General features: G+C 43.3%; 2 protein-coding genes across 2 annotated transcripts; both read right to left on the reverse strand.

Moving 5' to 3' along the window:
* Positions 1-120: 120 nt before the first annotated feature.
* Positions 121-6,354, reverse strand: LOC5518611 (sushi, von Willebrand factor type A, EGF and pentraxin domain-containing protein 1). Its single transcript, XM_001638445.3, has 5 exons — positions 5,640-6,354; positions 3,320-3,561; positions 2,508-2,601; positions 1,591-1,816; positions 121-730 (listed from the first exon to the last, which is right to left on the reverse strand). Exons 1-5 carry the CDS (start codon positions 5,719-5,721, stop codon positions 340-342), a joined length of 1,035 nt encoding a protein of 344 aa, XP_001638495.3. The 5' UTR covers positions 5,722-6,354; the 3' UTR covers positions 121-339.
* A 621-nt stretch (positions 6,355-6,975) lies between these two features.
* On the reverse strand, positions 6,976-27,026 carry LOC5518610 (protein argonaute-2). The gene is made up of 19 exons (XM_048734393.1): positions 26,859-27,026; positions 23,802-24,088; positions 21,750-21,803; positions 20,677-20,944; positions 19,727-19,864; positions 18,587-18,758; positions 17,066-17,249; positions 16,799-16,921; positions 16,498-16,525; positions 15,933-16,041; positions 13,476-13,657; positions 12,305-12,464; positions 10,748-10,907; positions 10,188-10,313; positions 9,732-9,866; positions 9,216-9,317; positions 8,640-8,842; positions 7,137-7,833; positions 6,976-7,029 (listed from the first exon to the last, which is right to left on the reverse strand). The coding sequence occupies exons 1-18, from the start codon at positions 26,875-26,877 to the stop codon at positions 7,725-7,727; spliced, it is 2,559 nt and encodes an 852-aa protein (XP_048590350.1). The 5' UTR covers positions 26,878-27,026; the 3' UTR covers positions 6,976-7,029; positions 7,137-7,724.
* Positions 27,027-27,486: the final 460 nt, after the last annotated feature.

Here is a 27,486-nt window from a genome sequence, read left to right on the forward strand (position 1 = left end):
TGTTAGTCCATGGCAGGCCCGTAGCCAGGATTATGAGCGGGGTGGTTCGTTTTTCCATTTGAGAGGACCAAAATTCCGGTATACCCCTCTCCTCGCCTTATAACATTAGGCAATCAATCTTGTATTTTTTTATACATTTAAAAAAAATGTTAATAATATGGTGCTTTTTAACTTATAGCGATAATAATAAAGATAACTATAAAAAGATTTTCTCGTCCGGACCCCCTAAACCCCCCTGGCTACATGGCAAAAAATGCAAAAAATTGCAAGGTGCAATAGGATAGAACGATCCTAAGAATAAAATCAAAGGACCAAGAAGGAGTCAGTTCCCCCCAAGCATTATTCGCATTTTCTCGGGCATTCTATCTTAATATCTCCCTGGCTCGCCTCGTCAGTCGGGTACAAATCCACCCATTTCACAGCATCCCCCTCCAGCAAGACGCACCAGGACGAGGCGAGGAGGGCTATCTCGCTCTCGCTCAGCACACGTGACCAGATATTCGCGCCGACAGTGCTTCCAAGAAAGGCTTGAGTCGAATCAAAGCCCCCACCGTAGCTATCCTGTTCTTGCCCGACCATCAAGTACGCGTCCATGAGTGGTTGGCCGGAATAGATACCCTCGTCCGAAATGGCTCCGTCTACGTAGAGCTTGTAGTTGCCTGCTGCTATTGTCCACGTGACAGCCACGTGGTGCCATCGCCCATCGCGCAAGTCCACGGATACAAGGTTACTGAGAGAAGATAGCGCAAAGCTACGTTTTACGGCCACAGAAAGATTTTAGACCAGGTGTTTGGCCAGATTTTGCTGATGGGGGAAGGGGTGCAGACCAAGTTGAGGTGATCGGGGGGGGGGGGGGGGGGAGGGAGGGTGGTCAGGTGTGAATACAGCTAAATGTTTTTTTTTTGGGGGGAGGGGGGATTTGTAGGTGTGTGTAGACGAATATATGGAAGTGCTATAACATTTCGCGATTTTGAGAAATGACGTGTAAATGCAGAACTGTAGAGCCCATACCGCTCATTTACTTATCCTTTATTAAAAAAATAGCATATCAAACATATTCCCCAAGGATAGTGTCATTCGTTTGCATTGCCTTATATGGTCATTGATGCCCATATTTAGAAGAGCTAAAGTTTTTCCGCTCCCTGATCTCCAGAAAATATGGTGAAAAATGCTGATTCCTGTCAATTTGAGACTCGTGGCAAGAATTTGTCCAAAAAAAAACTGACAGCTTGGTCAAATTTTTATCTCACTAATCTTGAAAAGCCCTTAGACCCAGGCCTCCCAGAGATTGACCGAGCGGGTTTGAAGGTCACCCAAATATTGATATGGGGGAAGGAGGGCACGTGTTCTCAGTGTCCCACCCCTCCTAATTGATGGTTTATAAAACTCTTAATGGTATTTTCTAAATTCATTAATTAATTCAGCGATTTCTCACATATAATCTCATAAATTCTGAAAACAACCTCAGCGCCCACCCGAAGTGGCTGTTGGGAAGAGTTGACCCTTTGAATAGCCTTTCACGTTTGACACACCCAAACAAAACATCTAAGCAACAACAACAAAAAAACAGTATTTGATTTTAAAAAATACCTCCATTTGCCATTCATCGCAGTCGTGACACCGGAAGTAAACCCCACCACGAAGCCATCAGAGTGCCCATTAGCGGTTGAAAGATGGAAAATGGTCTGAAGCCTGCTTTTATCGCTAGGCATAGTTTTGATCCAAGCGGCGGCTGTAATGGCATCGGTGAGATTCACTGTGTGGTACTTCAGCGCACTCAAATGGAGGCTACTTGAGAAATGGGCAACAAAGTTTCCTGTAAAGAGAACACGTCAGAGGCCATAAGCAAATGACATAAGCGAAAACGATGTCGAAGAGAGACTCTACTCATTACACGGCTACGTGAACTGTATTAAGAAAAAAACTGAAAGAAAGTTCTTTTTGCAGGGTAAGGAATTTCCCTTTTAGCAGAGGCCTCTTTTCTCTGTATTTCGCTAGGCTGGTGCGAAGAAGAGTAAAGCAGTCTCTGCTAGCAGAGAAGGTACGGGATACACACTTACTGACTTAAAAACTGCTAAACTAGCAATTTAGTCAAATGAAAAAGCCCGCCCGTACCCGATCTAAGCCCGCTCTCATTTAGACTCAATTTACTTTCAAACGCGCAAAGGCTAACTAGTTTTACTGGCTCCGAGCACAGTCAATTATGGGATAATTTGACTTCAAAATGATTTCACTTTCGAACGTTGCGCTTATAGTGACCGCCGCCTGGTAAACTGGGTAACTCGACCCCAGCGGTGCTCTTTCCCCTTCCCGCAATGCGCTTTTTACAACAGGCCATCCCCTCAATTCATCAGTCAAATTCTCGTAGAAACTTCCAATAGACACAGTGTAATATTTGGAAATATTTTTTTAATTTTCCGTAAAATCATCGGAGATTGTTACGTAATTGCCGCTTTTATCAGCCAAGAATTGTGCATAACCCACACCTGATTTCCTAATTTACTTACTCTGGGAGCAAATCGCGCATCGATGTTCAGTGATGCCTCCATATCCCACGTGACAAAAGGTCCACAGTGGGCATGAATTGCCAACACAGGTATCCTGAGAATCAATGGACATACAACAATTTAGTCAATAAGAGAGAGGGGAAAGACGACGAAGAAAAAAATGAAAAGGAGGAGTGACGAAGAGGAGATAGAATGGACGAAAAGAAAGGACTCATATCGATCAATGGCATTCGTTTTTTCTAAATGGTCTAAAAGAGCCTGGGGCTTTGGTCTTATTTCAAAATGGCGGCCTGCAAAATCGTAATCAACACAAGTTCCTGCATGTTTACGTGGAGATTCTCGACATAGTTCTAGGGTGACAACACAGGCTTACCAACCTCTCAGTCAGTCACCAGTCAATCCCAGTAATACAAGCTCAAATATTTCCACGATTGATCACCTCCTGTAATTGTCCTATAATTGTTTTATGTCTCAAATCCCTCAACTGCTCAAACGTTAGAAGTACCGCTTATTCTGAATAAATACACATCACAAAGCAATGACAGTTTATTGTGACCTTTATCTAGGATTTAAGACAATTATAGGACAACAACAGGTGATCAATCGTGAAAATATTCTAGCTTTACTGGGATTGACTGAGATGTTGGTACGCCTGTGGTGACAATAAAGAGAAAACATGATTGAAGCGGACTTCCAAATATGGTATGTAATGTCCTAATAAGTAATTGGCCGAGCGAGCTAGAAAAACGACATTTTTTGAAACAAGATTGATAATTATGGAAAAAAAAAAAAAAAAAACCTCGAACGCTCACCTCGATAGCCCGGTATATCCATCCAGTAGCATCCTTCAGGGCGTCAGAGTTAGTTTGATTGCTCGTGTCACTCAACTGGCACGTGAGAGTCTCGTGGTGGAAGTTATACGACACGCACTTCGGCTCAACGAAACACGCGACCTCGCACGCACTTTTGTTTGCTACGGTCATGTTAGCGATCACGTGACCCTGGAGTGCTTTCTGGTCAGCGGAGTGTCGCCACTGGATAGTTCGACAAGCGTCTAAAGAAAGAAATCACGTGACAGTGATGTTTTGGCAATTGATTGATTAGTTTATAAAGATAAAAGAAATCAATGCCGTACACTACCAGATTTGGTTATATCGATCTATCTACTTAATCATGCAAATATTCAAAATGGCCGCGCGGAGTTTGAAACCTGAAGTTATTTTGTTAGCGAGACGTCGCATTGCAGATCGTGAGCAAATCAAAAAAATCCCTACTCTATATCAAGTGTGGTATTTGATTTATGAGCTCTTGTGTTCGAAAGTAAAATATTGTTTAAGGTCTCGGTAAAGGTAAACGACGTGCCCGCGGAAAAAATGTTGTCGCGCCGCAATTTCCACTACATGTACAAACTATATATCAAATAAAAGATAAAATATTGAATTATCTCCTGCAAGTTTTATTTTTGCAATAGCTAATTCCGTGTTTAAGTTTTGAGGCCTCAAACTCCAAAGTACGGAGTTTAATCTAGAGCGTAATGCACCTTCGCGTTTTTGCGCATGAACTTGCACGTAATGGCATCTCAATGACAGATAGATGATCTACCAAAGTGTGTGAGGACTTTTTGTTATTTGATACTGTTAACAATGGAACTCTCATTTCTGGCGAAATTCGGACACGAAAAGTGCTATAAAAGCGATCTACAGTCGAAAATCGGACTTCCTCACACACTTTATGGCATGGCATAATTAAACCCGTGGCGAGGTTACGCCCGACAAGCTCAAGTTCTCGCCTCAAAATAATATGCTAGAAAAGTCAAAGATTTGGCGTAAATTCACAGTCAACAGGTCACGGGAAACAGCAAAGGCCCATTTTTAGCCGTCTTAGGAAAGCGATTTATGGTAAAAAATTTTCTGCAAAAAAGTTTAAGAACTATTGATACAGGTTTTGCAAAAAAAAAAAAAACAAAAAAAAAAAAACACAAAAACAAACAGTGGTGGCAAATTTACCTTTACCAAGACCTTAAAAAAAACTTTCAAAATTGTCTGTACTTATTAGTCCAGCTTTCTTCCGAACAAAAATGCTTAATCATTCAAATTAATGATAGATAAAAGCATGAAACTTCATTATGACTACTCTCTTTAGTACTAATAATTTTAAACATGGAACCAGCGTCAACTAAGAACTTATATGGTGTTTTAAAAAATGCTTTAAATCTCCCAGCGAGGCTCTAGACCGAAATCGTTGGTATTAGGGCGCTTTTTTTCACCCGTGATTCCGGGATGAGAATGATTAGAATTAAAAAAGCGCGCGTTCGTTTATCCCGCGTTCCCATTCCGATATGGAATGAAGGCCATTCACCCATTATATGCTACATATTGCTTTGAAAAAAGGCACAGTTATCAAATGCGGCTATTTTACTTGTTATCCAAACTGCTTATTTCCTGAGCAGTTGTTAAAGAGGTTAAATAAAGTACTAATAAAACTATGTTTTCTTTTTGTGGGCCTGTTTTCGATTTATCACTGTTGAATTTTAGTCTTCGACCCAGATCTTTAAAATACTAAAGACCAGGAATCAAGATGTTACAAATTCCCACGGGCACTCCTGAATAATAAAAGCTTCCGCAAGATCTGAAGATATCATGCTTCTTTACAAGAAACGTCATGGCGTCTATCTTCAATAAAATGATATGGAAAGAGATAAGTGCAATCCTGATCTCCGAGCAACAATTATCCCTATTCCCTGGAAATACTATATATTAACTTGGGTTTGCCAACCCATCGTCAGTTTTCTTACTCGAATTGGCGTGAAGTAAAAATAATTCCTATTAGACTTGAAATGGATTTTATACAAGCTTCCACGTAAACCGAAGAAGTGCATAGAAAACAATTTTATTTAAAGTTATCTTTGTGGAATGCTATATCCAACTTATAATATATTATATATACTTTGATTTTATATATATACTGCTAAGACAAGTTGGACCTTTGTGGAAAGTTATCTTTGTGGAATGCTATATCCAACTTATAATATATTATATATACTTTAATTATATATATAATGCTAAGACAGTTGGACCTTTCTATATCTTATGTATTATCGAAACTATTTTTATGGAATTAGTCAAGTCTTACCCGAGGCTAAGGTTGTGACGATGAATAAAAGAAAGACTACACTGCTGCACATCCAGGAGCCTCGAGGGTGCATCGAGACCATCGTGCAATAATGCGACGCTCTATTCTAGACCCACGTAACCGGGAAGGCGAATGTTGGCTAAGATATGGATTACATTGCTATAAGCATCGCCATAACATCCGCGAAACCCAGGTCTAGCTATACATGCCTTTGGTAGAGCACTGATTAAAAGTGGGAAATTAATTTGGTATTATAGCGCACGTATCCATCTAATAAAAGTTGTCATAACCTCCGTGAAGTCTTAAGTCAACCTAATTATACACGTTTTTCGAGTACGATTAGAAGTAAATCAATTATTCAATATGCCAAAAACTTATGCGAGTAGATAGGAGAAAGGCGGTCGGATCAGAACGATGTGACACAAATTAACTTCTCTAGAATGTTCCGTTCACCTGTTTAGCTATTTGTATTATATATAAATAGTAGACCACTCGACCAAGTTATCGCGTCTGTCATTCATAAAACTATCCTCGCTTTGTTGTCCTTATTATCCAGGTAACAATGTGTTAAATCTTCCGGCAGGACTAGAAAACGTCCCGTATCAGGAGGTGATCTACTGCTGTGTTGTATTTGACAAGGTTGCGACTAGACGGGTCTCATACCCGATGACATGACGGAAAAACCTGGAAAACGCGCAATTCCAGATAGAGAGAGAAGACACAATTACTTACAATGGCTATAGGTTCCTTGTTCTACGGACTGATTTTCAAAACACAAATAACGTGAGGCCGAAGTGCACATAACCAGATTTTGGCTTTTCAAGATAATTTTTCCTTGATCACCATTGCCCTGTGCATCAGTTCAGGGACGAAAAGCTCAAATTTCAATGACACTTTACAAAAAGTCGCATCAATTTAAAAAAAGTCGCACTTGATATTTTGTTTGCTTATAAGTTACTAAGTACTCAGAGAATCTCTCCGCCTTATTCGATGTGAAATGGGCTTATTTGAAGCGTCACGTCATGTTTTTCCGTCATGTCATAGCCGATCCATTACCAGCATACAGGGACTGATAACATTCTAACATGAAATCACGTCAAGGTTTGCCACTGTACCAATATAGAAAATGCAAAAATGACAGTAGTCTTGTGACATGGACCTGCGTCCTACGTTTCTCTTTTTTGTAGATGGAGTGAAACGCAGTATACAGCCAAGCCCGGTCTGAAAAACAAAAGTTCCAGCGAAATTCACCTTCCCCATGAGTCCCCACAACCTGGGGTCGCAAAGAGTTGTGGGAAGACATGATAAACTTTGCACAAGCACAAAGCCCTCAATATTGTATACACTAAATATAATTTTATTTCCATCTGTTCGATTCGGTATTATAATTCTTATAATTCGGGGCGATTTTAAAATCTAAATCTATTTTACCATCGAATTTGTTAAGTGTTTTTTTTTTACAACACACTATTTAGAGTCATTCATAATTTAATGTGTTTTTATGTATATCTTATGTATAAGGCTAGCGTGTTTCTATGACTACCCCTTTCAGCCTCCTGTTAATATCGATTTCTACTCTGCTTGTCACTAGTTACCTTTTAAAAACCTCTTAAACCGAGCTACTCTATACTGTTTAAAATTATTGTTAAAAAGATAGTTATCCAATTGATACATCGTCATCGTCTATCATAAATTTGCTACAGCAAATAATCTCTTTATTTTACGATTACTTTTTAGACACCAAATTACGCTATACAGTGTTAGTTTATATTATAATATTGAACTATTGACCAGTTCGTCCATATAAGTCTATTTTAAAAGCCCTTGCCAGCCACACCTTTGTTATCATTTTTATTTAGTATTGGAATTGTACACAATATGCTAAAATATCGAAATAACCATCTAAAAACAAAGTTTCATACTTTATTTACCAAATTCAATCGAAAATATCGCATTGGGTTTCCAAAATCAGCCGATGGAAATGTATGCTTTATCACACTTGTTACTTTGCTAGGATGACAAAATGGCGGCTGGCAGAGGCTGTTTAGATTGTACAATATCATCTGACATGAAGGCGGGCCTGTGTCAAGCAAAGTACATTCCCTGTAGGACCTTGGGGTGAACTTGCACGGCGTTTGCGAGTAGTTGAGGTCCCCTGCAATCTTCACCGCTGGCAACGGAACTGTTATCATTTCTAGGATAAGAAAATAGGTTGGTATCAACGTTAGTTTTCACCATGGTTAGTAGGGGAAACTACCAAGAAAACAAGGCGAACTTCTTTCAAGTTTGTCTGTTCGATGTGTCTTGTTGTCACGTGACATTGACCCTGCACAAGTCGAGCGTACAGTACTAGGGAATATATGGAGAATAAAAGGATCGTTGCTCTTTGCATCGATACCGCTCATTGATGATTTCAAAACTCCACAGTTTTGATGCAGATTCGCAGAAGTGCTAATATCATGTTTGCCGTGTAAGCTGACTGAGACGCTCCGTACTTGCACAAAACATTCATGGCTGTATACAACTAATTTCTAGGGCTGTGGAGCTGGTGATAAAACAAGCAAAGTGATAAAAGTGATATTCATAAATGTCGTCCATGTTTCTTGTAAAGTACGCTAGTTTATGTCCTACTGTTTATGTCCTTTGAAGTTCGCCGGCTTTCCTAACCAGTCTTTTTTTACTAAGCCAGAGCCGGCAGCGCAATAAATCGATCTTGACGCGTAATGAATCGATTATCGCGTGCAGTGAATCGAACTTCGGGCGTAATGAATCGATCTTTGCGGGTAATGAGTCGATCTTCGCGCGCAATGATTCGATCTTCGTGCGCAGTGAATCGATCTTCGCGCGTAATGAATCGATCTTCGCGGGTAATTAATCGATCTTCGCGCACAATGAATCAATCTACGCGGGCAGTGAATCGATCTTCGCGTGCATTGAATCGATCTTCGCGCGCAATGAATCGGTCTTCGCGCGCAATGAATCGATCTTCGCGCGCCTTACCCCGCTTCCTTGTCCCTATCCATCATATGGTATCGCGCGCGGAACGCGACCAAATGCGCGTAGTAGGCAGGTGCTGGTATAGACACGGCTCGCGTGCATCTCACGTATGTGTGGCAGAGTTGGTAGGTGAGGGCCTGGAGCTCGTCTGCGGAGAAGTTATTATCGTCCCACAGCACGTGGTAATGCGACGGTCTACTCGTACCCTGTGACGCGAACAAACTATGAGGATTGCGTGACATAGGGGCTATGACATCTAGTCAGGCAATGAGGATCGCGTGCCATATTCAGAGGGGCTATGATCAATCAATAAGGATTGCTGAAAATGGAACGGACCATTAGAAAGGCGAGGGGTCGGTAACTAGGAAAAAAATCAAACACGAAAACAAATGTATAGTACCAAACAGAAAAAAAATGCAAACAGCAAAGTAAAAAAAAAAAAACATGCACATCTAGAGAAGAAGGGAGAAAAATACGCACGACTGAAACCTCCCAAACCCCTCTTCCCCTCCGTTACTAAACTGCAGAAGAAGAATATGTCAACCCAGGGTAACGTGAACGCAGTGATGGTGGATTCACCTGTATGCCGGCGTGGCTGCACAGGTAGAAGTCAAATTCGGTTGGGTGCGTGATCCCTCGGTCCACGGTGGTGCCGGGGGGCACATTGCCACTCTTACCACACTGTCAAACAAAGTAGAGAATACCACGAGGTCAGGGAACGTAGGGCAGAACTTTTTGGCAAAAGCAGTCACTCCTGCCATTACCAGCCTTGCTTCGTGTATTCAAATGGCTAGGCGTAACAGTGAAAACTAACAAACTGTTCAAAAAGAACTCGTAATCAAGTCAACCCTATCTATATTCTTGTCTTGTGCAGGCTTTTGAAATCTACACAAACACAGAATTCAGTAAAAACCCGAGAGTAAGAACATTCATTTCTGTCTTTTGTCGCATGTCTGATTTGTCTGATCATGTCTGTTTGATCAGCTATTCTGTCACGTCTTTTGTCGTGTGTTGCATGTCGCATGTCCTTTGTCGCGTGTCGCATATCGTGTATCGCATGTCGTGTGTCGCATGTCCTACGTAGCATCAGGTTACCTTGTCTTGGTCTCTTTGGCAGAAGAGGCGGGTGTGGTGACGCTTCTGTACCACGATGAAAGAGATTCCGGGTTGATATCCCACCTCAAGCTTGATACACGCCTCGCGTATCGCCTTCAACTCGTGCACAAGAACCTTCGACACATGGGAGGGCACTATTTAAGTACACGTCTTGCTTAACGAGTTCTACTCGCGCTCAAGAACCAGCGACACATGGGTTGGGGGGAAGGGGGCTATTTAGATACATGCCTCGCGTATCGCCTTCAAATCGTGAACAATAACCTGCGACATGTGGGGGGTGGGTAGGGGAGAAGACAGGTGCCATCTAAATGCACGTTTTCGCGTATTACTTTACGAAAGACACCTCTCGCTCCCCAAATCAACCTTGTGTAAACTCTGATCAGCCTGATCATTTTCGCAGTTGTAATTACTGTACGAGCCCTGTATACGCATTACCTGTCGGAATTGACCCTCGCTGACTCCATCTCGGTAAAACACTATCCTTTGCGGTTTGTGCCTTGTCGAGCGGTAGAACTGCACAAGAAGCTCTCGCACCATGGCTGCCAGCTCCGCGATGATTTCCTATCACAAACAGAGAGCGCAGAATTATTTGTTTTAGAAAAAGGGGCACGGGTGGTGCATTGTGGGAGTGGGTTGTGTTACGTAACACAATACAAAAGATGTCTGTTGAAGACACACTATGTTAACATCCTTTACTGCAGAAAGAAGAGATCTACCCACACACCTGCCACACAAACCTGTTCATACCCACCACAACAACCTACCCATACCCAACACCCTTCCGCACACACCATACCCGCTACACCCACACACCAACCTGTCTGTGAGTCTGCACCCGCAAAAAGGCATAGTCCAATGTCACCCCATCCACATGTCCTTACCCACCACACCCACCTATCCATAACCGCCATAACCGCCACACCCGCCCATCTATATCAACAAAACCCACCTATCCATACCAGCCACACACACATAATAGAACCCAGCGCACACACCTGTCTGTGAGTCTGCACCCGCACAGAGGCATAGTAGCGACTGGGGTGCGCATCCATGCTCCCCACCACAGCAGCTACAGATGGTCGCTTATCGTCACCAGCAGCGGGATGTGTCACATCAGCGCCAAGGAATATCACCGGCTCCCGGAACACAGGGGGTCTGCAGATACATAGGGAAACCTTCAATAATGATTTGTTTCTTTTTTTTATTACTTTTATTGGACAAGAATTGTAATAAACAAAATAGATGACAAATGGGGTCATGCGTAAATAGGGAAGATCACCGGCTCCCGGAACAAGGGGGTCTGCACATACATAGGGAAACCTTCAATAATGATTTGTTTCTTTTCTTTTTTATTAAATAGCTTTATTGGACAAGAATTGTAATATACCTAATAGATGACAAATGGGGTCATGCGTAAACGGGTACTAGGCCCATGCAGGACACACCCTCAAATTCAACTAATTTCAAATAAAATGACAATAAAAACTAATTTTATTTGTAGCCAAAGTCCAGTGTGATGCTCCTTGTGCAGGGCAAGTCTTTGTTACAGTAGATACATTGTGAAGTAAGGCTCGATAGTGTTCATTCACAAAATATTTAAGTGACTAGGCTAGAGAACGTATTGAGCTGAGTTAGTTTACCTAAGAGGTTCCATGGTTTTACAATGCAATTGAAATAAGATGGTTGATATTTAGTATAGGGGAGGTCTCCTCCAAGGAATATCACTAACTCACAGAACAAATGGGGTCTGCGTATGGAGACACATTTAAATAAAAAACAAAACATGGGTTTCTCGTGCGGTTTGAGATACATGAAAACAGATATGGTTAAGAAAGATTGGTGGGATCTGTCACAGTCTCCCAAAGAAAACCGCAGAAAGATGGATTGAGGTGGGGAGGGTGGTATCTTTGCATGTAGAGGGATAAAAAAGCCCTATAGCGCTAATGGGGAAATGGGTCTGCGCTTGGTAACATTCTTGGCTCTCAGAAGGTAGGAAGTCTAAGCGTCAAAACACAGGTTCTATAAAAGTCAGTCGATTCGACTGACGCGTGGTTTTGTAGGCTATGAAACCAAATGGATACGAATTAAATCCGTTCGAATCAAGGTGAAATTTTATCCATCCTACAGTTAAATGGGCTCCATTATATTTCTAGGGTACGAAACAATGCTGAGTAAGTTATATTTTTGAAAAGGACTGGAATCTAAGTATTCAAAACAAAAACAATACAAAAGTTTCATGCAAGTCGGATTCGGGTCAATTTTATTTCCAAAGTATCAAATGGATATGGAGAAATGGATATTTTTACATTAAAAAAAGATTTTAACATAAGTCTGGCCAAGGTAATTCGAAACAGCAAGTTCGAGGAAGAAATGCCTGACAAAAGATCAATCATTAATGATAATTTAATCATATTCATTTGCTTATTAATTTGAGCACCATGAGACAACGGGGACAAGACGTTTATGAAACTTCATTTTTTTTTTTGCATGGAGATGAAATAAGGTGTATAAAAGAAGAAGTAATGTAGGATTCAAGGCGGTCCAAAACTTACCGTATTTCTGGGGCGAGTATATTGTTGACGCCGCCAAGCTTGGCGTTTATCTTGAGACAGAGATTGGAGAGGGTCTGGGGTGAGGGTTTAGTGACATTTTTCCCCTGGATGCATTGCGTTATCACGCCTAGCATTGTGTCACCGACGCGCTTCACCTCGGCTGAAACAGAATCAAGCACAACAACACTCAGTCTAAACAATACAGTCAACCCCCCCTATAGACAGACAACAGACAGACAACCCCTACTATATCCTAGTGATGGGGCCCCCCCGAATGGTCTTTGGTGAGCACCTCGTTTTTTTATGCGAGACCGAGCATTTTTAGTTTTCGAATAAATCGAGCAGCGAGCACATTGAAAAATACAATGCGAGCACGGCGGAAAACAATGCGCGAGCATGCGAGCATTAGCAGAAAACTGCGAGCACATCGAAATTTTGGGTGACCATTCGGGGGCCCTAGTGATACTAAGTCTTAACAATACAGTCAACTCCCACCCCCCCCCCCCCCCCCCCCAAGGGAAGGGACAGAAATTAATAACCGCCAAAGCGATTCATCAGGGGTATCGTGAGTTCCCTGCTTAACATGGACGCGCACTATAAAGGGACTTGCTTAGGATATGCAAAACCATCATGGAGTCACAAGAAAAATCAAGTTCTAAGGGGTGTTTACCCATTGACACCCCAACAACCGGCCTGTAACGGGCCTTTAGAGATTTCTTCACTAAAATTCAGGTAAAACATAGCTTGGGGTCACTGGGTTAAAAAAATAGAGTAAATACAAGTCTTCATTCTTTCACAACACACCGGCGTCTTTTCCGGCAGAACGAGAATCATTTGTAGGTTTTAGTATGTTACACACACTGTTGTCTTTCCCGGTAGAAAAATAAGAATCTTCTTTAAGTTTTACTGTCGAATCCGTTGTATCGCGACGCCGCATTTTCAAAACATCGATTTGTTTTTGTTTTTGGGGATTTTCTGTTCCGCCAGTCAAATTATTCTAAGCCAATCAGGTTCTTGCCATCTCTCCGCCTAGTGCAGTTGCCTGGCTTTCGGTCGCGACACTGTATGGTTATCGTCCAGAGGATAACCAGGGAAGTGAACAAAGCGAGACTCTGATTGGCTCAGAATGGTTTTACTGACGGAACAGAAGACAGTAAGGTGCTATACTGACCATACACAGGCGTCTTTCCCGGTAAAACAACAAGGATCATTTGCAGGTCGGGGTGTGCCTCTTTCAGCCGGCGGAACATTCGCTCGACCTCGTCTGGGTTGCGCGCATAGCGGAAGAAGACAGGCGGGCAGGAGATAGGCATGCCTTGCTCGACACTGATCTTCATCAGCTGATTGGAGAACCTGGAATCATGAACATAGCGTCTAGCATTTCTAAATGTAATTGGCATCAATGAAACAGAAGATGAGAGGTGTTGCTAAAGTAGGATGCAAAGCGATGCGCGTGTCGAATCTTGCTGTAATACAAAAATCTTTCTTAGATGTTTCTTCATGTCACCGACTACAAAATTTGCTGAATACAACATGCTTTTTTTTAGGTTGCTACTTTTTTAGGTTGCCTGCCGTAACCCTTTTTTCGAAACAAAACACAATAGCTTTACCAAATCAGGCGGATCGAGTTTGCAACTACGTGTTTGTAAGAATACTTCTTCTGCTTGCAACCATTAGTAGATGAAACTTTCTACATTCGACCGTTGCTATTAGGGCTGTCTACACGGGCAGTTTTTACTTGACAAAAAAAATTTTCTCGTGTAGACGGAAAAAGTTTTTACTTGACACGTTCACTTTTTCAAAAGCTGGCGTGTTTGCTTCTACTTGACAAGTTCTACTTGACAAATGCACAAACTTGATCGTGTAGACGCTCGACAAGTTTTTCCGATGAAAGTAGTTCCGTAGGCCCCCTTTTCTTATGCTTGTGGGCTATTAAAAAAGCTGATATTGCTGCTGTTGCTGCCACAGTCTGTCTCTTTGTCAGTGGCACCATTTTGTGATGGCAAGCTTCGTTTTATTTTGTATCGCTGCTGTCTAAAGGCATTACGGGCTCATCGCACGGAAAACTTGTCGAGTAAAAATTGCCCGTGTAGACGAAACCGCGCTATATAAGGGCCTGTGCCAGGCGTTTGTCACCTTCAGTTGTCATTCACCCTCCGAACTGACAACAGCTCCCGGTGGCGCTTTGAATAACAATGCGAATAGAGAGGAAATTTTTTTACTCTATCCTGCTTGAATAATTTCAAATTACAACAATTCATAGCTCAAACTCTACTAGGAATATTCAAAAGGGTTTCACATGCCGCAGAATGACAATAAACACCGGTATATGTTGAATTACAATTACACGCGCTACACGCTCTCATTCTAGCAATCTCACACTTAGCATATAAAATATCTACATTTTAGCCCATAAACTACCCCTGCAGAATTTCCCCTTTGAAAGTAAACCTGTAATATAACAAACCTTTTGTTAAAAAGTTGTTCTAACCACTTAATAAAAGGATGAGCGAATCGCACGGTACAAGCCGCGTTTGATAAATATACTACCCTTGCGCAAGTCACGTTGCAGATTCCTAGTTGTAAACAGACGATTTAAAAGCGAAATAATCTTAAAATCTTCAGCAAAATTGCTATACTGTAGGACTTAATTTCTCGTTTCCATTGCTATTCTTGCTGTTAACGGCTAAAGATTGTCGGAAGAGGCTTTGTAACCCGACAACTCGCCTCTCGTGTAGCGCATTCCGTAAGTAGGTCAGTTTCAGAAAATGAATGAATAACGTCCCGAAATTCTTCAATAGCTCAACCCGACTCCCTAGGGACTATTGCACGCATGTCCTATACTGTGTAGCGGCTGTAAAGGTATTGTGGGCTCGTAAACATGGCGGAGACAACTGCAAGGACGATTCATGAATGGCCCGGAGAAATCAGCGCGTAATTCGAATTCAACTCAAATCTTGGTCAAATTTTTGCGAGAATCAGCTCCTCTTGTGCTTCTAAATTTAATATGTGATGAATAAGTCTACTTTAAATTTCTAAATATGTTTTATTTTTGCCTCTGAATTGTTCGATATACAAGAAAATCGAAGAAATTTATTTTCCCGTTTGGAGTTCAGTTACCAACGGCCATCTTTACTTCGGATTTGAACTCAAAAGGTGTCAATTGTGGGCGGTCCTTTTATAGCGCGGTTTCGTGTTTAACACACACCTTTTAACACGCTATCAGAGAATGAGTAGTGCTAAAAGGTAAAAGGGGACTGGGACTGAAAAATCGCGTGACATTTTGGATGCCAAACTCGCTCGCTCAGGTTAAATAATCACACAAAAAAGAGGAACCTATTCAAAGCTTACGAATCAGTCAGAACACATCTTTCTCAGTAACGACTTATTTTCGCTAAGAGTTCTTTTTTCATCGCTCTCTGTCGTGACGGCCGAAGCCATTTCTGTGTTTATTTTGGTGCGAATTTACCGCTCATAAAGTCACGTGTTTCTTAGTGGAAGTTGCCTATTGTCCTAATCTCGTTCCCACAGCCCACCTTGCCGCTGGCACAACGGTACGTGGGCTCTGGTAACGAGATTGCTATTGACTCGTCTAGAGATTACTGCCATTGCGCATCGGTCTACCTACCTTCGTAGAGCGTCCTCTGTACACATCTGTTGCTTGACAAAACAAGCAATGGCCCAAGTCCTGATCTCAATGCCGTGGAAAAGCTGCCTTCCTCTCATGTCCCATACCCCTGAGAAGGAACTCATACATTCAGGCTTTCAGCGGAGCCTGGGACCAGGGTCCATTGTAATTAAACTGATCCGACTCTTATTATTGTTGTTACTCAATATTCGAAGACAAATTAGAGAAAGAAAACTCGAAAAAAAAAACGATGGAAGATGGAAAATTGAAAAACAATAAAAAGGATGAACAATGGGAAAACAAACAAAAAAAACATGGAAGATGTTGCAAATGCTCCTCTAAATCAGAGGGAGATAATTGATGGTTGACAATTTTTCTATTTGAATATCCTGTAGGACAAAGAAAATGTCAAAATGGAAAATGGACTTTCTGACATTTCCTTTGTCTTGTGGTCAGTCGAGCAAGAATTCGCCAGCAATGCTGGCTTGTGCTGGCGCAGTTTGCACGGGCCGGGCTTTACAAGTCCGATTAAAAGAAACTTGAGAATTTAACATTAACTCCTTACCTCCTTTTGGAGTGATAGGTGAGCTTTGCTGAAAATTAAAAGAAAAGCATATTTTGAGAACGTGACGGACATACTGTACAGTAGTTAGCTGTCAGTTTTAATCAGTTAAACGTTTTTATCTCATATTACAGGGGATGAGCCACTGGGGGCACGTGACCCAAAAGATATTTTCAAAAATCATAAGGAAATGACCAGTAGGGACGTGACTGTGTCCCTAACATTATTCTTAATGTTTCTGTATCTCCCCCCCTCCAATATTTCAAGGCCCGCTAGAGCACTGTATTATCTTCTCAATTCTCACCTTTCCTCCGTAGACAAGTTTTGGAGGAGGTAGAACTCTGCCTTGAAGCTCAACCATGTTTTTGCCGATGGAAATACTAAAGTCCTTTACGTACGCGTCCTCATCAAAGTTAGCCTTCTTGACCTTAAAAGAAACAATAAAGTGAATGTATTGCTTTTCCATTTTCTCTCTTTAAACGCTCTCTTTGCTACAAGCCAGGGTTTTCAACCAGTGCCTGAAAACTGGTAACTAGCGTTGAATATTTTTTTAGAAACTCCTGAATCTTACCAGTCCTCGGATTTCCCTCTCCCTATCTGGTGCAGACCGTGCTGTCGCTCGGATCATCTTAGATGTCTGGGTGTCCGTAAGCTTCTTGACGCAGCGCTGGCCAGGCACTATGTTACACACCTCGAGAGGAAGGTAGGTGTGGCGCTGCTCTTGGCCAACTTGCAGACAAGGAAGGTGAGGATATCTGAATAAAAAATAAAGGAAGTTTATCAACCATCTTCCATACAAACCTATATGTAATAGAAATGTTTGATCTGAAAAGACACCTTTTTGTACAAGTGACAACCACAATAGTTTAAGTACAGTATAGATGGGCAAAAATTGCTTCAAATGCGTAAAAAAAGGCAAAAGGAACAAAAAGGGTTGGACATTTAAAGGGGAAGCGCACGGTACTGCGCATGTCTGGAGTCAGTGTTTATTGTTAGGCCTTTAATTGTCTACAAACAGTTAAAGGCTGTCAATGCCTTGTTAAAATGTGCAATATTTTATTTAAAACTGTGTTTATGGACAATTTGTGGTCATTTTCTCTGAATTTAGGTCTCCCAATTTAGGTGTACCAAAGGCTCATAAGTCGATATTAGAATTTGACTGAAATTTATTGTGTCCAGGCCGGAGAGCTATCGCAAAGCTTTTACTATGACACTTCCCATTTATTATCAAATTTACAGCCAGTAAAAGCAGTTACATTACCAGTACTTTGACTGCTGATAAAATATTTGACCAAATTTAATGCGTGCTACCAAGATAAACAAACAATGTTTTAAAAGCTAGTGGTCCAAAAAGCGTGTGGAAATTACTGTGGCTATGAAAAGAACTCTCTAAGGGAGGGGGAGGGGAATAGGGGTATGTAAATCCGCCGATCCGCTACACTACATTTTCGGGTAAATCCCTGGATCGGCAGATATTTTAAGATCCGCAAGGTAAACAATAGCATGGATTGAAATCCGAGATTTGACAGTCAAAGCAGTCAAAATCCGAATTCCGAGCCCAAATTGTCAAGAGATCCATGATCCTCCGTATTTCCAAAATCCACCAATCTGAAATAATCACCGAAATCCGATCGCCGATCCGCGAATCTATTCATCCCCCCTATGACTAGCAAGTTTTGTGATGTGCTTTTTGTTATGATGGTTGACTGGTGAGGCTTATGTCACGGAGATATGTACGGTTCATAGTATCAGGCACTGGGCCAGCATTGGTTTAGGTTAGCTGTGCATATGGGTATACATTTCACGCATCCTTTATTGCTTACTTCCTCAAACTGTTAAAGAATGTCAATCACCCACTTTTTATTTTTTCTTATTGGAAATACAGCGATTTATTTGCCAGGAAACTTCAAAATAACAATCTACGAATTAAGTCTGATACGTCATTGACTTGATTAAAAATATCTTGGTTACTTGCTTGAATTAGCCGATGGAAATGAATGCTTTGTGTGACTAGCCATCGAGCAGTAGCATAAAATGGCGACATGAAAGGCCTTCTTTAAATGGTGCCCACAGCATTGCCAGAGCACAATACCTGAGTCTTTGCTTATGCTTGTCCTGGAAGTAGCGAGCGACAGTTATCTGTGCTGTCTGACCAGACTCTAGTGTAAGGGGGAACTGCAAGGCCTGGGCTGGTTGCTTGGTCACATTGATGACCCTGTACTTGCGTTTCATTGGCCCACAGTGAGTAATTTCAACTTTAAGTCCTACAGAAATGAATACCTATTAATGGATTATTAACAGAGCATGAGATCTGCACTGATAAATAAGATACCAATAAAATATTTAATGAGCTGCCCGCAGCCACAGCCAGGCTTTTGAGCAGGGGGGGGGGGGGGGTTACCCATTTAGGGGACCATTTTCTTTTATAGATAGCTCGCCCTAGCCCGCAGTGGTACTCAATTTTCCTTCATTAGAGCGGACCTTCCAGTCCAGTGGGGTGGTTCTTTCGAAACCCCCCCCCCCCCCCCTGGCTACGGGCCTGACAGGTCAGTGATGCTAGTAACATGATGACACACTTACTGGCTTGTCTTAATAGGACAAAAGCGAAACAGACTATGTTTTTTTTACTCCCACTGTAATGTAATGCAACAGAAAGTGCAAGACAACAGAACTGCTTATGACTGTCTTGTGCTTATGCTTGACTTATTCTCACTTGTATTGTGCTTACATTTTTGCTTGCACTTGCGATCCAAATGAGAGGCATTTCAGGTTTGCTGCATACTGATTTGTCCAAAACTTGACATACACAATTATTCCTTTTTTAGATTATCTTCATGTACACAGCATTTGGATAAAATATGGCATATACATGTCAAAATCTAGTGTTACAGGGACCCATTCAATTAAATCTAGGCTCAAAGGAAATCTAAAGCATGTTTGCAGTCACTACAGTATCTCCACTGTTGCAAATCATAGTAAGACCCCAAATAGAAGGACTTCGTTTCAATAATCGTTTTTTTTTTCAGAAATTAAAATTTCTAATGTTTAGCAGTAACTGGTGAAACTAAATCCCTCTTTTGGTTTTGCCATCATTGAAATTCAGAGTTCACATCTACATATAACTGCAAAGCTGCACTTAAATCTTTAAATGCCCTAACCTCAGACACTGTACTGTATATTCATATACAGTAAGAGCTAAATATAGGGACATTAAATGCTATTATTTTATCACCTTTTATTTCTCTGGTAAAGCGAAGTCTATCTGCATCGTTGAGAGGTGCATGTTTCTCCAGATCATCTTTCCTTATGCGAAGAACTTCACACATGAATTCAACCACAGACTGGCACTTGTAAAATGCTGTTGCAGATACTAAAAAAACCCAGAAGAAAAAAAACATACTAAAGAAGTATTCATCATGCATCACCTTATCACATACCTTCAAAAGCAGATAAGGAGGGGAGAGGGGGGATTGGGTGGTCGTGAATGGTGAATTTACTGCATGGTAAATTCTTTGAAACATCTTTTTTCATGTTCATTTTTCTTATTTGCTAACCATTTTTTTTACTCTGGATCTGCCATTGACTGTACATGGAATTTCATAAAAGATGCTCATAAACTTTTGCTGAGTTGGAACATTTCTAGTTGAAACATTGTTATGAGAATATGCCAATCAATCCTTTTCTATCATTCTGATCTTATGATAGGCAAACCACAACAGAGCCATCAAAAGTCAGTATTGCTCAAGAAGGGCTGGGGGAACCCTATGCTTATCTTATCAACTGCACACACTGTTTAGAAATGATCAAGTAAGCATGTATTAATCCTGTATCATACATTAAAATATTAAAGACACAGACAAACATGGTACACTTTCATTTGGCCCACAATGGCTAACAATGCTAAACCAATGAAATTCCACTTGAGGACATTTCAAGTTATCAAAAAGCAGATCAGATTACATTGTTCCTAGGCTCACAAAAAAAAACTTGAGCTATAGAAGTACAAACAGTCATCTTGTGTTTCTCAATGAGCAAAACATATTTATTTCATGGTATATGTCTGTTTAAGTGGTTAAGTTAAACCGTTTTTAACCATGGCTTGCTTCCTGTGTCCATGCAGCATATAACATCTATAACTTAGAAATCTTTAATTAACTTTTTGCATGTTAGATTAGAACTCACCATCAATGTTCAGTAGCATCTTCCACTGAGAGGGTCGGATACTTTGATGAAAGCCAAACCAAACCTCCCTCCCTCCTTCGAGTGGGAAGTCATAGCCATCTGGGGGGGAGAAGAAGGACCTGCCAACAGGCGTGTACTTCATGGATGGCAGATGCCGTAGTACCACATCAAGAGCCTGGATGGTCTCAAATGGTATCTGGTTACATGTGCCCTCCAAGGCCTTCTCTAGAGCATACAAACTTACTTGTGACACCCACTTCAATGTCACCTGTTACGAAGAGCAGAATAAAAAAAACATTAAAAATAAAATAAAAATTCTCTAGTATAAGGGACATTGCAGTGGTTTCATTTAGGCCTTGCAGCCGGTAGAACAGCCAGCTACTATTATCTGAGTGTCAGCTACTTCTTTTGAAAAGTCGATTCATGTTTTATTTGAACTACTGTATAATAACTTCCACCCCCTAATTTTTTTTTAGTAATTTCCATCCCTACTATAAATTTATTTATCAAGCACTCTTGCTAATAACACAAACAGTGGATGACAGACTTTACTGTACAGTATGTACAGCACTGCTAAATTCTAAGTGTTTCATAACTTGTAAAAGACTTTGGATAAAAATAGGGGTAGGGCAAGTGCCCCCCCCCCTATTTTCAAAGATTTTTCTTAGAAATAAAATCTACCAAAAATAATCAAACCCTCCTCATTTCTTTATATCATGCTTCTGTCCCCTTATTTGGAACTACTGGGTCCGCCCCTATTCAGATATTCGTTTTCATTATTCGCATATGATGCCTGGAAATCTACCAATAAACAGTAGTTATGATCTACTCTATATCTACAGGCGAGTCCCCAGAAATGGCTGATGGGGGTGCGCAGTCTAACAGTAGGTATCATATGGAAAAAGCATAGTATTTGAAGAAGGAATGACCCACTTTTTGGCTGCCAAAGAGGGTGCGCATGCACCCTGCGCAACCACCTGTGTACCCGCCTGATCTAAAGATATAGATGTAAATACTGATCTATAAAGGTGTTTTTTTCACATTCCAAACATTTTGTGATATGATAAGCACACCTTGAATTTCTTATCTTGGCTGTTGTCTGTCGGTAGCACAACTTCAAACTCTGTCTGCAAAAACATAGGATCAAACATGAAGTAGAGGAAAACAAACACAGAAGGGGTATAAAAATCGGATACAGATTCATGATTTTTTGATATCCAAAGCAAATTGTCATGATATCCCTGTGGACTACAGTACTGTATATAGAACAAATTAAGATAAATCATGTGCCTAACTTGTTTAACACAGTTCTGGACTTGTGTCTGTCAAGTCCTTATAGCTCATGTGCACTACAGGGCCGTAGCAAGGGGTGGGGAACTAGGGCCGTAGCAGGGGGTGGGGCACATGGCCATAGCAGGGGGTGGGGCACAGGGCCGTAGCAGGGGGTAGGGCACAGGGCCGTAGCAGGGGGTGGGACACAGGGCCGTAGCAGGGGGTGGGGCACAGGGCCGTAGAAGGGGGTGGGGCACAGGGCCGTAGCAGGGGGTGGGGCACAGGGCCGTAGCAGGGGGTGGGGCGTAGGGCCATAGCAGGGGGTGGGGCGCAGGGCCGTAGCAGGGGGTGGGGCACAGGGCCGTAGCAGGGGGTGGGGCACAGGGCCGTAGCAGGGGGTGGGGCACAGGGCCATAGCAGGGGGTGGGGCACAGGGCCGTAGCAGGGGGTGGGGAACTAGGGCCGTAGCAAGGGGTGGGGAACTAGGGCCGTAGCAGGGGGTGGGGCACAGGGCCGTAGAAGGGGGTGGGGCACAGGGCCGTAGCAGGGGGTGGGGCACAGGGCCGTAGCAGGGGGTGGGGCACAGGGCCGTAGCAGGGGGTGGGGCACAGGGCCGTAGCAGGGGGTGGGGCACAGGGCCGTAGCAGGGGGTGGGGAACTAGGGCCGTAGCAGGGGGTGGGGAACTAGGGCCGTAGCAAGGGGTGGGGAACTAGGGCCGTAGCAAGGGGTGGGGAACTAGGGCCGTAGCAGGGGGTGGGGCACAGGGCCATAGCAGGGGGTGGGGCACAGGGCCGTAGCAGGGGGTGGGGCACAGGGCCGTAGAAGGGGGTGGGGCACAGGGCCATAGCAGGGGGTGGGGCACAGGGCCGTAGCAGGGGGTGGGGCACAGGGCCATAGCAGGGGGTGGGGCACAGGGCCGTAGCAGGGGGTGGGGAACTAGGGCCGTAGCAGGGGGTGGGGCACAGGGCCGTAGAAGGGGGTGGGGCACAGGGCCGTAGCAGGGGGTGGGGCACAGGGCCGTAGCAGGGGGTGGGGCGTAGGGCCATAGCAGGGGGTTGGGCACAGGGCCGTAGCAGGGGGTGGGGCACAGGGCCATAGCAGGGGGTGGGGCACAGGGCCGTAGCAGGGGGTGGGGAACTAGGGCCGTAGCAAGGGGTGGGGAACTAGGGCCGTAGCAGGGGGTGGGGCACAGTACCGTAGCAGGGGGTGGGGCACAGGGCCGTAGCAGGGGTTGGGGCACAGGGCCGTAGCAGGGGGTGGGGCACAGGGCCGTAGCAGGGGGTGGGGCACAGGGCCGTAGCAAGGGGTGGGAACAGGGCCGTAGCAGGGGGTGGGGCACAGGGCCGTAGCAGGGGGTGGGGCACAGGGCCGTAGCAGGGGGTGGGGCACAGGGCCGTAGCAGGGGGTGTGGCACATGGCCATAGCAGGGGGTGGGGCACAGGGCCGTAGCAGGGGGTGGGGCACAGGACCGTAGCAAGGGGTGGGGAACTAGGGCCGTAGCAGGGGGTGGGGCACAGGGCCGTAGCAGGGGGTGGGGCACAGGACCGTAGCAAGGGGTGGGGCACAGGACCGTAGCAAGGGGTGGGGAACTAGGGCCGTAGCAGGGGGTGGGGCACAGGGCCGTAGCAGGGGGTGGGGCGTAGGGGGCACGTGCCCTCCCAGTATTTCCAAAAATTATAAGGAAGGGACAAGTAGGGGCGTGGCCACGCCCCAAAAATATTTTTTTAATGTTTCTGTATCGTGCCCCCACAATATTTCGAGGTCTGCTACGGTTATGGACTAATAGTACTGGATCTAGGGGAGGGTTTATTTTTTTTTTAATATTTGAAATGTATTACACCTGCTTGCCTACCGGTGTTTTCCCAATAGGTAGAGGGTCCCTTGTGTATAGATTCTTCCTCCCATCAAACACAGGTTTCATTCCACCAAATACTTTGTGGTAATTTAACACCATGACCTCAACAACATCCCTATTGACTCGCCGAGGACATTTGTCTGGACATATGGACAGGTCATAGTGATGAATGTTACCACGAGGTAACTGGACAGGGAAGAAATTTGCTCGAAGTGCAATGGTGCGTCCTGTTGAGCCATGATTTGGCCTTTTTGGAGGGTTGAAATTACCACCAACACGATTCACTGAAAATAGAATAGTCTGTTATGAGCTTTCCCTACACCTCTGACAAAGTGGAAATTTGAACTCAAGTGTGGTATCACAGTGAACTTATCTCAATGCCTGTCGTTCTACTGTGGTTCTTAGGCCTAACTCATACAGTACATTGTGCTGCTGAAATACTAAATCTTATTGTTTGGATGAGCACATGAAATCAATTAAGTTTGGCATGGCACAATTAAGTTCAGCATGTCTTATCAACATCATATCCACTCTCCCTTGGTCACTCAATTGTCCCAGTGGCCAATCATTTCCTTTTTTGCTAGTATGTGTATGTCGTCAAATCATTACTGTTTCGACAGGAACAGGAGCAGGCTCATATCCAAGTTGGTAGAGGGGGGGGGGGGGGTGGGGGGAGAGAGATGGAGCATTTCAACAAGGGGGTGGAGGGAGAGAGATGGAGCATTTCAACAGGGGGGTGGGGGGAGAGAGATGGAGCATTTCAACAAGGGGATGGAGGGAGAGAGATAGAGCATTTCAACAAGGGGGTGGGGGGAGAGAGATGGAGCATTTCAACAAGGGGGTGGGGGGAGAGAGATGGAGCATTTCAACAAGGGGGTGGAGGGAGAGAGATGGAGCATTTCAACAGGGGGGTGGAGGGAGAGAGATGGAGCATTTCAACAGGGGGGTGGAGGGAGAGAGATGGAGCATTTCAACAAGGGGGTGGAGGGAGAGAGATGGAGCATTTCAACAAGGGGGTGGAGGGAGAGAGATGGAGCATTTCAACAGGGGGGTGGGGGGAGAGAGATGGAGCATTTCAACAAGGGGGTGGGGGGAGAGAGATGGAGCATTTCAACAAGGGGGTGGGGGGAGAGAGATGGAGCATTTCAACAAGGGGGTGGAGGGAGAGAGATGGAGCATTTCAACAGGGGGGTGGAGGGAGAGAGATGGAGCATTTCAACAAGGGGGTGGGGGGAGAGAGATGGAGCATTTCAACAAGGGGGTGGAGCGAGAGAGATGGAGCATTTCAACAAGGGGGTGGAGGGAGAGAGATGGAGCATTTCAACAGGGGGGTGGAGGGAGAGAGATGGAGCATTTCAACAGGGGGGTGGAGGAAGAGAGATGGAGCATTTCAACAAGGGGGTGGAGGGAGAGAGATGGAGCATTTCAACAAGGGGGTGGGGGGAGAGAGATGGAGCATTTCAACAAGGGGGTGGGGGGAGACAGATGGAGCATTTCAACAGGGGGGTGGAGGGAGAGAGATGGAGCATTTCAACAAGGGGGTGGGGGGAGAGAGATGGAGCATTTCAACAAGGGGGTGGGGGGAGAGAGATGGAGCATTTCAACAAGGGGGTGGGGGGAGAGAGATGAAGCATTTCAACAGGTGAATGAATCTCCCAGCTCAAAATCCTGGCTATAGAATCATTACACCTGAAAGCTCAGTTAGGACTTATCAGTAGATAAATCCAAACTTTATCCCCAGATAAATCTATCGGTAGATAAATTGGGATCCATGCCATATAGTTATCCTGTGATAAAGTAGCAGATAAAATTAGCAAAGGTCGGGAGGACCCCATAAGTCCCTATCTGCCGATAAGCCATGCAATTCAAGATGGCGGATGAGCTGTTGCCATGGTTATTGGAAGAACACAGGGCTCCCAAGCCTGGAAATGAAACTCAAGACTCGGACAATTGGGGTTTTAGAGATATAAAAACGTCAAATAAAATTAGATTTTAAACCTTCCAACATTTATCTAGTCATTTAAGTCCTAGTGTGTCTCTCAAAGATAATTATTAGTGCTTATAACACATTTGTTGCAAATGACAAGTTGGAAAGCCTGTGGTAATTCAAAATGGCCCTCGGTGGGTTTTGGTGTTTTTCGTACGTTTGCTTGAAGAAACAAGCCCTAATCAATGCCAAGACCTTAGGCGATGTCCACTATGTAAATCTGAAGCTCTTAATTTCAAGTTGGTGTTAATGGGAGACTGAAATTGCATGCATGTCAAACGAGTGTTTTTTAAACCAGTTGAAAACAAATTTGTGACTCAATTGAGGCGATTGCAGACAAAATAGAGATGTTATGAAGATTCCCTGGAAAAATAAAACGAAAATTGAACTGGGTTCATATATGCTGATTTAACCGGGTCTTCTGTGTACTATTAACTCGTCAAACCAGTTTTCTTGTCGCTTATCTACCGATAGCTATCGAAGGGATAACTTTGCTTTCAGGAATGAGATTTTATCGGTCGGATAGTTATCCACCGCTAAGCAAATCTAACCTACTGATAATTCCTATCGGCAGATAATGTTACCTGACTTTTCAGGAACCGGCCCGTGATAACCAGTTAAGGTAGGTTGGGTATCAGAGACAAAAACAATCAGCTAGCTTTAGTCTTAAATGTATTTAATTTTAGTTGACAGCTTTCCCAACAATACTAACAGGCGCACTTAAATTTGTGTTTATTACAGTTTTAACCGTTATTGGTTTAATAGTGCTCAATCTTGACACAAAATTGAATCTACCTTATTGCCCGTTTTGGAGGGACACAAACGTATCCATCAGTACGGTAAATTTATGGAAGAATAAAATAATAAACAATGTTACGCGTATATGCTCAAGCCAACTATTTTACTATACAAAATGTCAAACTAATAAAAAAGAAATTGTGACGGACGACAGCACTTTTACTTTGTAAACGAAATAAACTGAAACTGCTAATTTTGAATTTTTGACAACAGTAGGTAATCGATTTGTTCGTGTCGATAAATCTACACACAACACTCCGACTGCTTACCTGGATTATTAGAAGCCATCAAAGTATATTGAAAAGAGTTTCACCGCTCAGTTTGTCGAGGTTATGAGCCGATCGCTGGCGAAACACGCCGACTATGACGACATGTTTGCTCGAGAAACTCAGTTGTCCGCCATGTTTTTATTGCTCTTACCGTGAAAGGGACTCGGAACTAGCGGGTTCTCTCTCGCGCTTGAATAAACAGGGAACCCATACAGTCGATTGACAAAAAGTTCTCTTGTACGACAAGCCCGCAAGTCAGCAGGGGTAAAAAACACTGAAGCGGCCTAACTGCATTATTAGCCACCTCTAAGCCTGGTGGCTAATATGGTGGCTAATATATGCAGCTAGGCGCTTCAGTTTTTACCCATGTTTAGATGCGGGCTTGTCGCGTAGTCGGTTGTCAATCGACTGTATATTGTATGCGCGATTTAGTCCTGAACAAACCAAAGTGCATGAAATGAAATCACAGGTAACCCAAGCACTCGGTTTGTATTCTAGCACCTAGCACGCAAAAGAATTTAGTGATGAAAAATGGAAAACTAAAGAAAATAGACTTTCTAGTGGACTCATTTTATTCTTGTTTGTTTTTGGGATCTCTCCTGAGTATTATGGGCCTATTTTACTCACT

This window comes from Nematostella vectensis, chromosome 11 (genome assembly GCF_932526225.1).
Source record: "Nematostella vectensis chromosome 11, jaNemVect1.1, whole genome shotgun sequence".
In the NCBI taxonomy this organism is placed as follows: domain Eukaryota; kingdom Metazoa; phylum Cnidaria; class Anthozoa; order Actiniaria; family Edwardsiidae; genus Nematostella; species Nematostella vectensis.

Bases quoted from the DNA above. Each gene is read 5' to 3' on its own strand.
- LOC5518611 (XM_001638445.3), bottom strand. From the start codon at position 5,721: ATGGTCTCGATGCACCCTCGAGGCTCCTGGATGTGCAGCAGTGTAGTC. The intron at 3,562-5,639 runs GTAAGACTTGAC...TTCTTTCTTTAG, and splicing joins CGTCACAACCTTAGCCTCGG to ACGCTTGTCGAACTATCCAG. The intron at 731-1,590 runs GTATTTTTTAAA...ATCTTCTCTCAG, and splicing joins GCGATGAATGGCAAATGGAG to TAACCTTGTATCCGTGGACT.
- LOC5518610 (XM_048734393.1), bottom strand. The intron at 19,865-20,676 runs GTGAGTTCTAAT...GGGTTTTTTTAG, and splicing joins GATGCTACTGAACATTGATG to TATCTGCAACAGCATTTTAC. The intron at 9,867-10,187 runs GTAATGCGTATA...CATGTGTCGAAG, and splicing joins GCGAGGGTCAATTCCGACAG to GTTCTTGTGCACGAGTTGAA.